The sequence below is a fragment of the Tachypleus tridentatus genome, chromosome 6 (genome assembly GCF_004210375.1).
Source record: "Tachypleus tridentatus isolate NWPU-2018 chromosome 6, ASM421037v1, whole genome shotgun sequence".
Classification (NCBI taxonomy): domain Eukaryota; kingdom Metazoa; phylum Arthropoda; class Merostomata; order Xiphosura; family Limulidae; genus Tachypleus; species Tachypleus tridentatus.
Window position 1 is genome coordinate 46,108,999 of NC_134830.1, and position 16,457 is coordinate 46,125,455.

At 34.2% G+C, this 16,457-nt stretch overlaps 1 protein-coding gene across 1 annotated transcript in view; it reads left to right on the forward strand.

The window, feature by feature from the left end:
* The window catches only part of LOC143252387 (thioredoxin domain-containing protein 16-like), a 41,463-nt gene extending 29,963 nt beyond the window's left edge, over positions 1–11,500 (forward strand). The window contains exons 14-20 of the mRNA XM_076504402.1: positions 1,200–1,284; positions 1,891–2,035; positions 4,831–4,994; positions 6,432–6,522; positions 7,868–7,961; positions 8,631–8,816; positions 9,947–11,500. Coding sequence (XP_076360517.1) covers positions 1,200–1,284; positions 1,891–2,035; positions 4,831–4,994; positions 6,432–6,522; positions 7,868–7,961; positions 8,631–8,816; positions 9,947–10,056 — 875 coding nt within the window. The 3' untranslated portion in view covers positions 10,057–11,500. The remainder of the gene's footprint in view (positions 1–1,199; positions 1,285–1,890; positions 2,036–4,830; positions 4,995–6,431; positions 6,523–7,867; positions 7,962–8,630; positions 8,817–9,946) is intronic.
* The last annotated feature ends 4,957 nt before the right edge of the window (positions 11,501–16,457 follow it).

Genomic DNA, 16,457 nt, shown 5'->3' on the forward strand with positions numbered 1-16,457 from the left:
TTCTTACACTGCTAAACTATTGTCGGCTAACACAGATAGCCCTCGAGTAGCTTTGCGCGAAATTCAAAAACAAAACAAACGAAACAATGCTATAAACTGTTAATTGTTGAAGGTTACTTAATACTGTCTTTCTTCGTGCCGAGTAAATGATAATAATGAACGTATTGTTGTTTTGGTTACACGCTTTCGAGGAAGAAAACTTTTTATTTCAAATTTGTTCATTGACATTAAAAAAAACTCACTGGCCCCGAACTGGTTTTCTTACCCACACACATCCAGGGAACTATCAGTTATTTATATAAATATTTAGAAACTCCTCATCGTGAGATTGACGTCACAAAATACTTAAGAGATACATATACCTTTATATGTATATAGGAATTTTTTTAGGACTATTTATTAAACTTTAGAGGCTTATTTGAACGGTTTAAAAATTAGAAACTTTAGGGCTCGTGAAGATAGAATTACCAAGTCTTTCAGACGGAATTTCGCTTAAGGCTGTAAATCTAAAGGCCCAAGGTCCGAACGGCTAAATACTGCTGAACAGGTTCCGAATTTACATATGCGGAAGATATTGCTCACTAAGACAATAATCTCCCTCCCAGTGGCACAGCGAAGTGTCTGCGGACTTATAACGATAGAAACTGGGTTTCGATGCCTATGTTGGGCAGAGTACAGATAGACCATTGTATACTTTGTGCTTAAGTATAAACAACAATTTGCTGTTCGATTAATAGTAGTGAGGTAGTCGGTGAGTGTTGTCCGCTGGCTGCCCGTCACTAGTGAGCAACTAGCCCATGTGTCACAAACTTTTCATTAGTTTCCCTTCTCTGAAGAGTCGTTAGCCCTCTTCTGGTGAACAGTTAACACACATGTCGTATGTTGCTCACATTGAAAATACCAGATATCAACTTTCAACAGAATATGGTCAGTTACATTGATCGAAAGTATTTTGATCGGATTAGAATATTTCAATAATAGACTGAACAAATTACTGAGTCATTAGTTTATGTATAAGGAAGAACAAAATAACTTATAACTATATTGAAGTTGTTTTTGTGTTTTAATTTTTTTAAGAGCTTAAATTAGCAAATACCAGTTCTACACCATAGTTAAACACATTTTTGAAATAAATTTACGTTTACCTCAGGCTATTGTAATATGATTCAGGTTTGGAATGATATTTTGATAATTTATAGCCCTCGGGATCTACAGACAGGTTGGTGAGGAGCTTCGGGGACAGTTTCCGTTTGCCAGTGTAGTAGGTGATGTTGCAGAAGCTGTGTAAGTACACAAAATTGTTAATCTTTACAAACTATTGGTGTTTCGTGTGCCTTGTATGATTCTTTTATAATCACGGAAATACTTTTGACGTGCAGCTGAAATAGCGCGCATGTTGCTTGGCAATATGGCCAAAACCTCGTGTTTGTGAAAATCAAACTTTACGGTCTGTGCATGCTAGCTATTGAAAAGGGTGAAATCATTTTAAAGTGTGGTAAGAATCCTGTCTTTTCATAATTCGTTCGTCAAAACACTGATGGTTAACTTTTGTTTCTCCAGTTAAATTGTCTGGACATTTTTAAATAAAAATTATTAAAGTAACAAACGATTAATGGAAGTTTAACGAAAATATTGATTCGCATCTTGTAGGTTTTTTGACAATATTTTATTTCTCCATGTTTGATGTATGCACGTATTTCAATTTAATTGTGCTATTTTAATATTTCTCACTTCATTGTTTTGTGGCTACTAACGTTTGTACACTTACACATTGTAATAGGTATGCACGTTTACTGCTACTATAGGTTTATACAAACCAATGAAATATATCACTTTTAAAATGTAGAAACAACACTCCGGAAAATGCTTAATGTTTATTTTACCATCTAGGGGAAGGAAGTATAGTGTAAGTATTCCTTTTGTCATGGTGACCAGAAGAAACGACAAACAGAAGAACGTCACCGTCGTCTCATGGGACTTCAGTGATTGTACTAGTTTAGAGAAGTTTATACAAGAAGAAAGTGTGCCTATTTTTGTAAGTTGCTTGTTTGTGTATACACGATGAATTTCACTCGGAAACATCTTTGTAATTATTTAAGTTCGTTAATAAACGAGAAGGGACTTAGGATGATTTTCAGTACGTCTTTGAAAGTTTCTTTTCATTGTTGTAAATGACACTTCAAAATATAATCTCAAAAACACTTAACATAAAACAGGCTTAACATTGACCCAAGTTTATAGCCGAGTTTTTTTTAATTTTATGGCTGTTTTTTATTAAGTATATCAAAAAGTCAGAATTTCAAAAGTGTAATAATTTGTATCACAATATATACCCCTGTTTCAAGCTTTCACAAATACACCTGAGCAAATGGTGAATACTAAACAAACCAAACACCGTCATGTAGCTAATGTGGAAAATTAAAAGGGTTTTTTGTTTGGTTTGGTTTTTCTTATGAAAATTAAAGTATTTTGAAACAATAAAACATCGATATTAGTTTGGTCTTAGTTGTAAATATAGTAGAGTTTTACTTATATTCACATAGTGAATACGAGTGTAAACCTCAAGCTAATTTACGCACTGTTGTTTTCGTTTTATTTCAAGGTCAATATAAAGTTTGTAAAATCTTTAAAAGTTCTATTTTTAAAATAGAAGAATAAAATAGATAGTTGTAACCATCACGAATTATTTCTGTTCGTTTTTTTTCAGTTTAGATTCAGAGATTCATACAACCAAAGTAAAAATGAGAGAGAATAGAACTTTCACTTTCGTACAGTCAGAGTAAGAATAAAACTTTGATATTTACGATTAGAGTAAGAATACAGTCGTAAACATGATGTGGAAATCGTTCAACTCGTTTTTCCCCCATTTAAGCATATTGTGAGTTTTTAACGTTTGATTTAAGCATTATTTAAAAATGTACAAAACGGTATTAGTATTTAAACTCACTTTTGTTAATTATTGTAGAGAAACATCGCTATTATTTAAAGAACATTGTATGAATCTCGTAAAATTATCCATGCGATCTTTTCGCAAACCTAAATATAAACAGCTAGTTAATTGTCTTCTCTTAAATCATTTGTTTTCCCTTATATGTTGTATTCTGAGCTTATTTGTAACGTTTTTACATTATGTATTCTGAGCTTATCTGTCACGTTTTTACATTATGTATTCTGAGCTTATCTGTCCCGTTTTTACATTTTGTTTTCTGAGCTTATCTGTCACGTTTTTACATTATGTATTCTGAGCTTATCTGTCACGTTTTTACATTATGTTTTTTGAGCTTATCTGTCACGTTTTTACATTATGTATTATGAGCATGTCTGTCACGTTTTTACATTATGTATTCTGAGCTTATCTGTCACGTTTTTACATTATGTATTCTGAGCTTATCTGTCACGTTTTTACATTTTGTTTTCTGAGCTTATCTGTGAGCTTATCTGTCACGTTTTTACATTATGTATTCTGAGCATGTCTGTCACGTTTTTACATTATGTATTCTGAGCTTATCTGTCACGTTTTTACATTTTGTTTTCTGAGCTTATCTGTCACGTTTTTACATTATATATTCTGAGCATGTCTGTCACGTTTTTACATTATGTATTCTGAGCTTATCTGTCACGTTTTTACATTATGTATTCTGAGCTTATCTGTCACGTTTTTACATTATGTATTCTGAGCTTATCTGTCACGTTTTTACATTATGGAAGGAAACGCGAAATTTATTGTGCTTCTCAATAAACAAGCACTGAACCAGGAATTTCAGTTTCCACTGTTTGTAGGCATATTGATTCAGAGTAAACTTCTTATTTGGCATTGTTATTCTACTTTCTTTGAAAAACGAACAAACAACATTGCTGTAAGTTAGACACTATTGTTTGTATGATAGAAAGAATAATTCAAATGTATTTCAGTTCAGTTCAGTTTTTTTTTAATTGCCACTAAATACGGCGTAAATTTTGGTGTGTTTTTTTTCAGTTGGACCTAACATCAAAGAAATTATAAACAGAAAAGTTTTATATTTAGCCGAAATGTTTTAGGCCCGACATGGCCGAGAGTCGCGGGTTCGAATCCTCGTTGTACTAAACATGCTCGCCCTTTCAGCTGAGGGGACGTTATAATGTTACTGTCAATCCCACTATTCGTTGATAAAAGAGTGGCCCAAGAGTTGGTGGTGGGTGATGATGACTAGCTGCCTTCCCTTTAGTCTTACACTGCTAAATTAGGGACGGCTAGCGCAGATATCCCTTGTGTAGCTTTGCGCGAAATTCAAGAACAAACCGAAATGCTTTAGGCTCAGTTGTTTTTACAACGGAACACTTCGCATGATATTCAGGTCTTTGTTACTATTATCAGATATGCTACATATAAAGTTATACGTTTCTCCAGGCTGATTTAAATGTAGTCATATTCGTATTCACTTTGATAAGTGTTAAAGAGTATAACAATACTCTCTCGAATTTATTACTAACATTTCAATTGGTTAAATTCGGTTTTTGGCCCGGCTTCGCCAGGTGGTTAGGACTCTCGACTTGCAATCTGAGGGTCACAAGTTCGAATCCCCGTCCCACCAAATATGCTCCTCCTTTCAGCCGCGGATGGTTATAAAGTGCGGTCAATCCCGCTATTCGTTGGTAAAAGAGTAGCCCAAGAGTTGGCAGTGGGTGGTGATGACTAGCTGCCTTCCCTTTAGTCTTACACTGCTAAATTATGGACGACTAGTACAGATAGCCCTCTTGTAGCTTTGCACGAAATTCAAAACAAAAAATTCAGCTTTCTTTCACCCTGTTTTTGCGCGTGTGAGTTGATTGATTTGTTTGTTCACTCTACAGCCAGAGGTGAACGACTTGACTTATGTGGCTTTACGTCAGCTAAACAGACCACTCGCTATCTTGGTTGGGTCTACAGCACAGATATTACGAGAAGAACAGATATTTTCAAAGTTGGCATTCGAACAGCGACAACTAAAGCAGATATCTTTATCCTGGCTGGACAGGTAAAAAAACAAAAGTTTTTCTTGTGTTCCTCCTGTAAGGAATGTTTACTGAAATAGTAAACACTTGTTTACAGCATTTTACTTCTTGAAATTGTCTTTCTTGTATAGTTTTGCGTGAAATACGAGAGAAAAATTATAAAACGAATCATAATCACTGACTTTCGTTCTTTTTTTTAGAAAGTTTAAATATTTGTCAAATCCTGCGTCTTATTATTTTTTTAAAGTTAAGCCCAAAGCTACACAATGGGTTATGAGGGCTCTGACCACCACGGATATCGAAACCAGGTTTTTAGCGTTATAAGCCCGCAGACATAACCGCTGTGCTAGAGGTGGGACATGCGTCTTAACTAAGTGACATTCTGTAATACGTACGTAACACATTAAGGTATAAATATTAACTTAGCTATACTTCAGAATTGCAGAATTGAACGTGAATTTCTCCTATAATAAATAGTGGTTAACGTACAGTCTTCGAGATTTAGCCTACGTTTGTATACCGTAAATAAATTATAATTTATTCTGATCTACAAAAAATAATTGAAATTTCAGTGTTAACTTTAATTTGAAGAGAAATGCAACAAGATAATTAGAGAAATCTATGAAATAATCAAATGTTACTCGTGTTTAAATTGTTGGATGCACAAAGCCTTCGTTATCGTGTTATTACGAGTGCTTATTGTTCTATAAAAGTAGCCTTGTGTAAGGTTAAGTTCAGTGGTTGGTTGGTTGGTTTGGTGTTTTAATGGCGCAAAACAACTAGGCTATTCAACGGACGGAAATGTTAGATATCTTACAATCGGAGCTGACAAGAGGGTTCTGGCATAAATAAATAACAGAAGTAGAGCAACAGAATGTTGGTTTATGGTTAAATATTCAGAAAATATGATCTAACAGTTGTATGACCGTACAATATTCAGAAAATATGATCTCATAGTTGTATGACCGTACTGTTGATTTCTGTGTCGAATAAAAATATGTTAGACATTTTATAATAGGAATTAACAAAAGGCTGAGTACTGGAAACAACGTGAGACACTTTGTAGGATGTCAGTGACATACTATAAACCATAACGATTACTGCTGTTCTATACTCAAAACTACTACTACACAATGGACTTAGTGCTCTCTGTCCACCGTGAGGAACTGAGCCACGTATTTCAGCGTTGTAAGACTTCAACGTTACAGCTGACCCTCCGGAGGTCAGAATCTTAACGAAAAAACAACTTGCGGTACTGCGATAATTTAAGGTACTAGAAGAAAACAACAAATGATTTCTTTATATCTGAACCCATCTTTACTGCATTATTATTGCTATAATATTAGAACATAATTTAACATTTTGAGATAATTATTAACACGTTTAGTATTAAAGCATTGGTTGTTGTTAATGTTGTATTCAAATAGATATGACAAGGTTTTTGTATTTTACCCCCTTAGTGAATCTGATGTTGGTGTCGCCTTCCTGAAGAACTATAATGTGACACAAAAAGAAATATTGCCAGTCCTAACTGTCATCAATTACAAAGAGGTGAGGAGTCTATAAACATAAGTGCCACCCCTTAGTAATAACAGTTCTCAGGTATCCGTTTGTAAACCTTAAAACCGTAATATGAACAAGTCTGTGTCCTTAGTCACTGCACTGATATTTATTCAGTAAAAGTGAAAGCTTTGTCTAGACGTTTAACGAAATATTTTGTAGTAAAACGATCGAAAATATTAATATATATGTTATGCAACTATATATATAAGTTTCACCTTTTAATATCTAAATAGATTTTAACACCATTCATGATTAATTAGGTTTTGTAACAAGTTTTGGTTATTTTGTCTTTGCACGTTTTAGATTACATTTTAAGATATTTTTACCTCATTGTTTTGTGGATGCTCTCAACGTTCAGCTGATGTTAATTTCTCATATATACTGTTACTACTACGTTTTTATCTTATATAGATTTTACTTTATCCATTTTTAAACTTTCTGTTTTAACATACTATCTTTCACCATTTTTATTCGCCGAATACACAGTAATCATTACAAGTAGCATTCTGCTACTGGTTTATGTGCTACATCATGAGAATTGCTACCAGTCTTTAAGTTTGTTACGTATTATAATTTATTCCGACGAGTTTCCGACTTATTATGTTACGTACGCTACATATTACAGGAAATTTTAATTTAGAAGTTAATTAAATGTCAATATTTATTCAGTTTATTATATTTGCCAACAAGATTTACACGCACAATTTCCTTTCTTAACACAAAAATATTTTAATATTAAAAAAAAAACAATTTATAATAACTATTATCAATAGTTATAACAAATATTTGTAGTTTTTCGATTAATAAACGTTTATCACAATTACGGATTATGAGGCTTATAGTATACTGACTGTAGTAAATTAACAGTATTCTAAAACTGTCTTTTACCGCGTCGATTTATAAACTTTAGACGAAGTTCTAGAAAGCTCAGTTGGCCCGACAATATTCGAAGGTAAGCTTGTGCTTTCGTAAAACGTATATTGTTGATTCTTACTCTCGAGAATCTTCTACAGATTTAGAGAATAGGCAGGATTTACGTAATGCACATTTAGCAGTGTAAGTTACATACATTTCTAAATATATATTAAATTGAAACAAAGAAACTGATTTATGTGCTACATTCAAAAGAACTGCTAGTGGTATATGTACTACACTCATAAGAACTGGTACTGATCTATGAACTACACTCATAAGAACTGCTATTCCTTAAATTTATATTTCTCAGTTAGTTATATTGTAAATCTTGATAAGTGTTCCTTGTATTTTTAATAAAACTATAAACTTCTCTATTACAAAACAAATATTTATAAAGTGTTTGTTTTTTCGTGTATAGAATGTATTCTACATGCACCCTAACAACTCCTATAGTAACGAAGAATTAGAAAACTGGTTTTCTCTTGTGAGCAATAGTCAGATTGAAATTACAGGTAAGGGTATAAACATTTCATATCAGACTTCTCTCTGTCGTGTTTTTTTTATGTTTGATTAAAACAAAATTATCGGTAATTAACAGGTCGTGTTGTTTTGTGTGTGTGTTTTTTTTTCTTTCGGTACCTGTACTCTGTATGGTAGGTATTGTTTTCTAATTATTATCACCCTAGTAGAATATATGATTGTGTGCTTTGTTATACCCCTTATTTTTCGATCAGTGGTTGAACAGAAAAGTTAAATGTTTGAACATTTCAATGTTTTAGGAAGTCGTCATTTGTCCCGATACATTTTACTTGTAACAAAAAAAATTCAATGACACCAAAATGTTTTTATTCAGACACGCGTAAATAAAAAACACACAAAAACACAAAACCATATAAATCAAGCGCATTTGGAAGATGGACATTTCTTCATCATGGATAAAATGAGAACAACTAAGTGAAGTGTAAGAAAAGGTTAGAGTGATATCCGCAGCTAAGAAGAAAAAGTCCTAGAATTACCAGACGTTCTAGTTTGTTGTGTTCCCATAAGAAATAGTAAGTTTCAAAGAAAAGTTGGAGAAATTTACTGTTAAGTTGTTTACATTTATCATTATAAGGCTTAAATGTTCGAACTTTTAATCTTCTGTTAATGACTTTACGTGTTTATATTCACGTTGTAATCAGGACATCTACCGGAAGGGAAATGGAAACCTTTGCAACCAGACTTTAACTACCTGAAGCGCATGGAACAAGAAGCCGTCAACATCCGGGAACATACAGGAATGGATAAGTACGAACGTCGCGAGGACAGCATGGAAGCGAAGGACGACAGTTATTCATCGGCTCGAGTTCAGGTTTCTGATGATACAGGTTTGTTGAGTATTCTATAAACCAGTTAATTTTGTTGCTATTTGTAAGTAAATAGATATAAATTACTGAAATTCGGTGTTGTTGTCGCTTGATTACAACAACAAAACCTTATTGAGTGTGAATAAAATTTCATATTTTATTTACGAAATGATTATGAAATTATTATTAAAGCCATTCAAGAGTATAATTTGGTTGCCTGAATTTAGTTCTGTTATTTCACAACGTAACCTATCTGCATCACAATAGACCCAAACCAGGATAAATATTATTTTAGTATTATAAAAATTGTTAATAAAATAATAAGTGACATATATAGAGTTAAGTTATATATATATATTCTATTTTATAGTAGTTTTTATTGAAATTCCGTTAATGGACTATAATTAGTATACATCCATTTGAAAAAGTCAACAAATAACGGTTAAAATATTTCTTTGATCCTTGATGACGAGAAACTCACTTGCAATAAAAATGTATCTCAGAACGACTGGTATGGATATTAACACTTTCATTGATAAGGAGAGAACAACATTTCAACTTTCCTAGGACATCTTCTTAGGAAAGACCTAGGAAGGTGTTGTTCTCTCCTTATCAGTAAAAATGTTAATACCCAAAACAGCTGTTCTGAACGTTAAAATATTTATATGAGGTTATCCTCCTCAATGGCTTAGGAATAACTCTGGGGACTTATGTCATTAAAAACATGGTTTCGACACCCACGATGTGTAGAGCACAGATAACACATGTGTGGCGTGGCAAAATAACGAACTAAATTTATTTAAATCACCGAGATAAGAATATGAAGCTATAATTAATTTACGTGAAAGTGCGAATGAATTATTTAAAATAATACACTTTTCGTATGTCCAAGACAGGGTGGATTATAGGGGCACACACGATTATCTGTGTGATAATTTTAAAGTGAAATTATTTTACATATTTGTTTGTATCAGTTATGTTGGAACTGAAGAACTCTTTAAGTGTGATAATCTAAATTTACACCCGTCTTTTAACACATGTATACTGATTATTAATCAATTGATTTTATTTCATTTTTACGTGTTTACATGTTAAATGCTTTCATCAACTTTTTCTCCTTGCTTAACAACTTTCCCTGCCTTATATTCCAGACATCTTCCTGCAACAGACTCCGGATCCAGTCACTGAAACATTTACCACTTCCAGACAGGCCCAGGAAACAGAAGGACCTACGGATTTCTCATCCCACATGGAACTCTAATCTTTTAAACTTGTTTGATGAGGAACTAAACGTTAGCTAATTCGTACAGCGTTTAAATAAACATTGATAGTTACCCCCTTCCCACACCCGAAAAAAAATAGAAAACTAATTTTTAATGTTAACTCCGAAGGAGATTATGAAATTTTTCATTTTTATCAATTCAGAAGTTTACAGTTTTAGTGAAATGAGACAAAACTAAAGTGGGCAATCTTTGGAAAGCCTTTGTAGATTTTAAACCTTTTCTGCAATTGTCATCCTGATTCAGATAGTTATTACTCTAATCCAAGCAGTTGTTACCTGGATCCAAACAGTTGTTGCTCATTTTCGTTTCGTTTCATTGTGAATTATTTGCCTAAATCATCTATAAAAATATTTATTCAGAATATATATGTGTGTGTTTGTATGTTTTACTTATAATTTGTAACGATTCAATTTAAGTATAATTAATTATTCAGTAACGTTGTATACTTTAAATAAATAAATATACGTGTACACCTAGAGCCCCAGACCATGTAGTTTGGTTGCTATTATTTTGTCTACCCTCTTGCAGTAATGACATGAGATATTAGTTAATGACCAGCAAATATAAACACAGTGCTGTGGCATCCGCAGATAAGAAAGCCATTTATTTTGTCTGTTTGTAATCCCAGAGGGCCAATGGTAAGTTTGCCGGCTTAGAACGCAAAAATCCGATGTTCAATTTCCCTTGGTAGGCAGAGAGCAGATAATCAACTTAATTTTGTGGTAAAAGCACAACATAACCTTGTGTTTTTACTGCAGTTTATTATGTGACTTTCAACTTTCAGAAGAGAACTAGTAATTAAGTAGAATAACAGGCATTTGTGTATTTTCACTTTTCTTTGACGAAGAACATCTTTTTAACTATTCAAATAATTTTGATTAAATTCACTCTGTGACCTTCTGCAACAAGGTTTTATCAGGTTGTTACTTGCTATTGAAAGGAAGATAGCTTCTACGTCATTTACTGTAACTTATATTCTTATTCATCATGAATCGCGTGTCTTTAATTATTCTAATATTACTTTTATCGTTATTGACCTGTTCTATGATTGTAAACAACATAATCAAATAAATAACTTTGGGCAAACACGAATGCAGAAACAACATTCAGTAACTGTTCGCATTTTGTTTTGTTTAATTTTTTTATAATTTTATACTTTCTTTGTTTGGAATTATACACAAAGTTGCACAATGTGCTTTCTTGTACTCTGCTCACCACAGATATCAGAAGCCGGTTTCTAGCGATGTGAGTCCGTAGACGTTCCAATGTGCTAATGGGGGCTAATTTTACACTATTTTACAGAATATGTTTTATTCGAGTCAAATTTATGATAACCATTCGAGGTATAAAACATAATTTTTCAGCGTCATGTAATTTACATATCTTTTGTGACCAATAAATTTATTGATATTGTAAACTATCTATTATTGTAATTTATTTATATAGCGGTTCCAGTACTGTGGTCATATGACTTTGATTGTTCCATTACCACTTATATACACACACTACAGCATGCCTTGAATTTGTGAGAATAATAATATATATTTTACTCTAACACATTTTATTCAAAGGCAAGAAAATCTAGTCACAAATAGCACATTTTGACGATAAAAAGACTTACATAACAATGCATTAGTTTGGATCATATCAACAATACATTATGATAGTGAAGATGCTTACATAACAATGCATTAGTTTGGATCATATCAACAATACACTATGATAGTAAAGATACTTACATAACAATGCATTAGTTTGGATCATATCAACAATACATTATGATAGTAAAAATACTTACATAACAATGCATTAGTTTGGATCATATCAACAATACATTGTGATAGTAAAGATACTTACATAACAATGCATTATTTTGGAGCATATGAACAATACATTGTGATAGTAAAGATACTTACATATCAATGCATTAGTTTGGAGCATATGAACAATACATTGTGATAGTAAAGATACTTACATAACAATGCATTAGTTTGGAGCATATGAACAATATATTTGGATAATAGAGACCTAAATAAAAATATATTAGTTTGCATTTGTAAGATAGCTAAAACGTATTCATGTCCGGTGTTAAGGAAACAATTGGTTCATGTTTTCGAAAGTTACAAAAATCACGTAATTCGTGAAATAATTAGCATGTAATTTTCAATGCCATAACACAAAAAATGGTAGAATATTTCTTTTTTAACTTCGCACAATATAAAGTTGTTACTGCTATACTACATGTATACGTCCGGTTCTTTAGATTCGGATTTTAGATACGATTTTGTTATATCTCTGTTGTGACCTTTTTCTCGTAAGTTACTTTGGTTTAATAATAATGAATGTTAAAGATAACTGAATATTTAATATTCAACAACTTAGAACTGTACAGTGTTTCGGTCTCGTTAATGGTCTTTAACCTGCGCTCCCTAGTGGCACAATAGCATACCTATGAACTTACACTAGAAACCGAATGTCGATACGCGTGGTGGGCAGAGCACAGAAAACCTAGTGTGTAGCTTTGTGCTTAATTACCAAACAAACATTTTCAAAATTGAATTAATAAGTTACCCAGTTTTGGATTTTAAGTAGGAAATAATACATCCATCATCAGTTGATGTTGCTACCTGCAACATTCTGGTGTTAAACCAGAGAAACGTAAATTAATGACAATCAAACTAACCCTCTGTTGTAACGTATAGACCAGGGGTTCCCAACCGGTGGGTCGCGACCCCCAGGAAGTCACGAAGCCTTGGCAGGGGGGTCGCAAAGCCTTGGCAGGGGAGTCGCGTAGCCTTGTTAGAAGTAGCTTGGGATAACATTAATTTTATTTCATCAATTACATTTTCCTGCTCTTACATTTTTTTTGTTTCGGTGCAAAGCAAAACGTGTGCTACGTTAGTTCAATGTCATTCGGTGCTATTATGGGTGTATGTATGCGTGCCTGTGAGTGAATATGCCTTGTGAATGTGTATGTGTCTGCAACTGTATGTATGTGTGTACTAGTGAGTGCACGCGCATGTACGTATGCTTGTGTGTCTGTTTAGCTGTGATTAAGTGTGTGTGTGCTCGCTGTCGACACGTGAGTCACATGTCCGTTGCTGATTGGTGGATGACGAATCGCGCGACTGGCCACGCTCCCTTCCCTCCCAATACTTACCCCATCATTACTCTACCTGCACCCCCCACAAGTAGTCACTGTAAGATCTATAGTTGCCAAAGCGTTCATTATTTAACATTTTTATTTTATTTTAACAAGGAGATAAGTAAGCAGTAGAGGTGAGTTGTGTCCATGGCTAAACGGCGCAGATACTCAGAATGCTACCTCAACATTGGCTTCACCACTGTGCTCGCCAACGACGGCATCGAGAAACCACAGTGTGTTTTGTGCCATGTTGTCCTGAGTGCAGGGTCAATGAAACCATCAAAACTCAAGCGTCATCTCGAGACGAAACATCCAGAACACGCAAAGAAGGGTTTGGATTTCTTCAAACGGCATGAACGGTGTCTTAAAAGCCAAAGAATCGATAGAAGTGGGTCGTTTCAGCAGCAGAGTGCAGCCGTAGTGGAAGCTTCATATGAGATTGCATTCGAAATTGCTAAACAAAAAAAGCCTCAAACGATTGGAGAAACACTTCTTAAACCATGCATGATGAAAGCAATAAATCTTATTCTTGGAGAAGCCAGTGCAAAGAAGATGCAGCAAGTATCCCTGTCAAATAATACTATACAGAGGCGCATTTCTAAAATGTCTATGGATGTGAAGGAACAGGTTTTGACTGAAATCAAGGGATCCCCTTTGTTCTCCTTTCAGCTCGACGAGTCAACAGATGTAAGTTCATGTTCTCAGTTGCTTGTTTTCGTGAGATACATTAATTCAGGTGACATCAAAGACGAATTCTTATTTTGCAGTGCACTTGAAACCACAACAAAAGCTGATGAAGTCATGGAAAAAGTTTCAACTTTTTTTCAAGATGAAAATCTTTAATGGAAAAACGTGTGTGGGGTTTGTACGGATGGGGCACCGGCTATGCTGGGATCAAAATCAGGATTCCAGTCGAGAGTGAAGAAGCTAGCACCTCAAGCAAAGGGCATCCACTGCATGATTCACCGATATGCTCTCGCCAGTAAGACTCTTCCTGCCTCTCTGCAGGAAGTGCTTGAATCTGTAATCAAAATTGTAAATTATGTGAAGACTCAAGCACTCAACACTCGCCTATTCAAAGAACTATGCAAAGACATGAATGCTGACCACGAAGTCCTTCTCTTCTATACAGCAGTACGTTGGTTGTCGAAAGGAAACGTTATTAATCGTGTCTTTGAAATGAAAGATGAAATAAAGCTATTCCTGGAGACTCAAGAAAGGAAAGATCTTGTAGCTCACTTCGAAGATGAAGCATGGAATAAAAGGGTTGCGTACCTAGCCGACATTTTTGACCAGCTGAACAAGCTCAATTTGAAGCTTCAAGGAAGGGAAACAAATGTTCTCCTTTTCAAGATAGTCTTCGGGCCTTTGTTTCCAAACTGCAGAACTGGCGTCGGAAAACCAATCTTGGAAACATCGTTATGTTTGAAAAACTTTGTGGAGTGACGGATGAGTCTCAGATTCAACTGGATCAGTTCCTCAAGGATGAGATTACCGAACATCTTCAGTCTCTAGAAAAGGAAGTCGAGCGTTACTTCCCTGAGCTATCACAGGAACAGGAGGCCCTGGTAAGGAACCCATTTTGTACTGAACTTGATGTATCCAGCACCCCAGATGATATCCAAGATGAATTTCTGGATCTAAGGAACGACTCTTCAGCTCGTAATCTCTTCAAGGTGAAATCCGTGACTCAGTTCTGGTGCGCTATGTATCAGTCATACTCCAAAGTCAGCATGATAGCTTTACGTGTCCTTGTTCCATTTGCTTCTATCTACTTGTGTAAGGCAGGATTTTCCACTCTTGTCAATATAAAAACAAAGAACAGGAACAGATTGGATGTTGGAGATGACATGAGACTGGCTCTAACAAACGCTCGGCCACGAATTTCAAAGCTTGCTGCTAAAATGCAACATCAGGCATCTCACTAGTTGGGTTGGATAGCTGTTCAAATCTGTGTTAATATTATTTTAAAAAATATATGTTCTTTTTTGTGAATTCAGGTTGGACCAATGTGATTTAATTTGCTAATAAATAATTACAGAATTTTTAAATATATTTTTTAGATGTTTTTTTCCCTCTCCTTCACAGAAAATAAAAGAAAAATTAAGCTGCTGATAGTAAGCCCTAAGTAGGGGGTCACATGGGTTTCAAACTTTTAGGTAAGGGGTCGCGAGTGCCAAAAGGTTGGGAACCCCTGGTATAGACTAACCTCACTTGAGTAAAGTAGACAGTGACATAGTACACAAATGTACTGAGTTACGTTTGTTGTTGACATTCTTGTGGTTGTTACTGCTGTTTTCTTATTCAAACCTACACAGTGGTCTAAATTCATGCCGTCCATCGAAGGGAATCGATATTTTATTGTTGTAAGTCTGAGAAAGACATGTAAATCTGGGTAAACTCAGCGGAGGGATCATTCGCATGGTGCGACCAGGTAAGAAGGAATAACAAACCTTTACCAACTTGTCTTTTTGAATGCAATTATTCAAATATTAAATAACATCTTACATCTATTACTGTTATATATTTCAATTAACACTAAAATGGTCAACACTCTCGTTTGAAGCAAATTTACCCGTACGAAAAAAGCAAACTGCGCTGTTAAAAAACAAACATTTAGGCTGTTAACTGAGTTTTTGAGTCTTGCTCAAAGCATTAGCGAGGACTGAGCAAATAGAAGTCAAAAGCTTTTACCTGATGTCAAGTTTTTGGTATATATTCTAGGTATTACAGGCACGTACTTTAACGTAACTTGCTTGTACAAAGGAAAGGTACGATAATTAAAATGTCTTACTAACTGTCTAAACAATCGAACGTTTGTTGCGAAAATAAGAACGGCACCAGTTACTACCACGTGTTCAAACAACGAATTAAATTTTTGGCGATTTTAATTTCACAAAATAGAAATATTTACGTTCCCTTCCTTATGTCAATTCATTCGAATTCTGATCGAATAGAATCCATAGGACTTAATTTATACACTTGTTTTCCTATGCTGTTGGTAACTCATGAGTGATATTTGTATATTATTAACAATTACAATGGTATTTTGGATCACGCTTCTCATTAGCAGTTAACACAGAACTTTAACTTTTATCACGTTGCATTTAAATTTGACGTCATTTCTTTTCATTTTTTAAACAAGATAAATAAAGGTAGATGACACACATACAAGTTGGGCGTGTCCTTTGAATGTATGCTAGTTTTAAATGAAATCCAATACAAAGGGTTGAA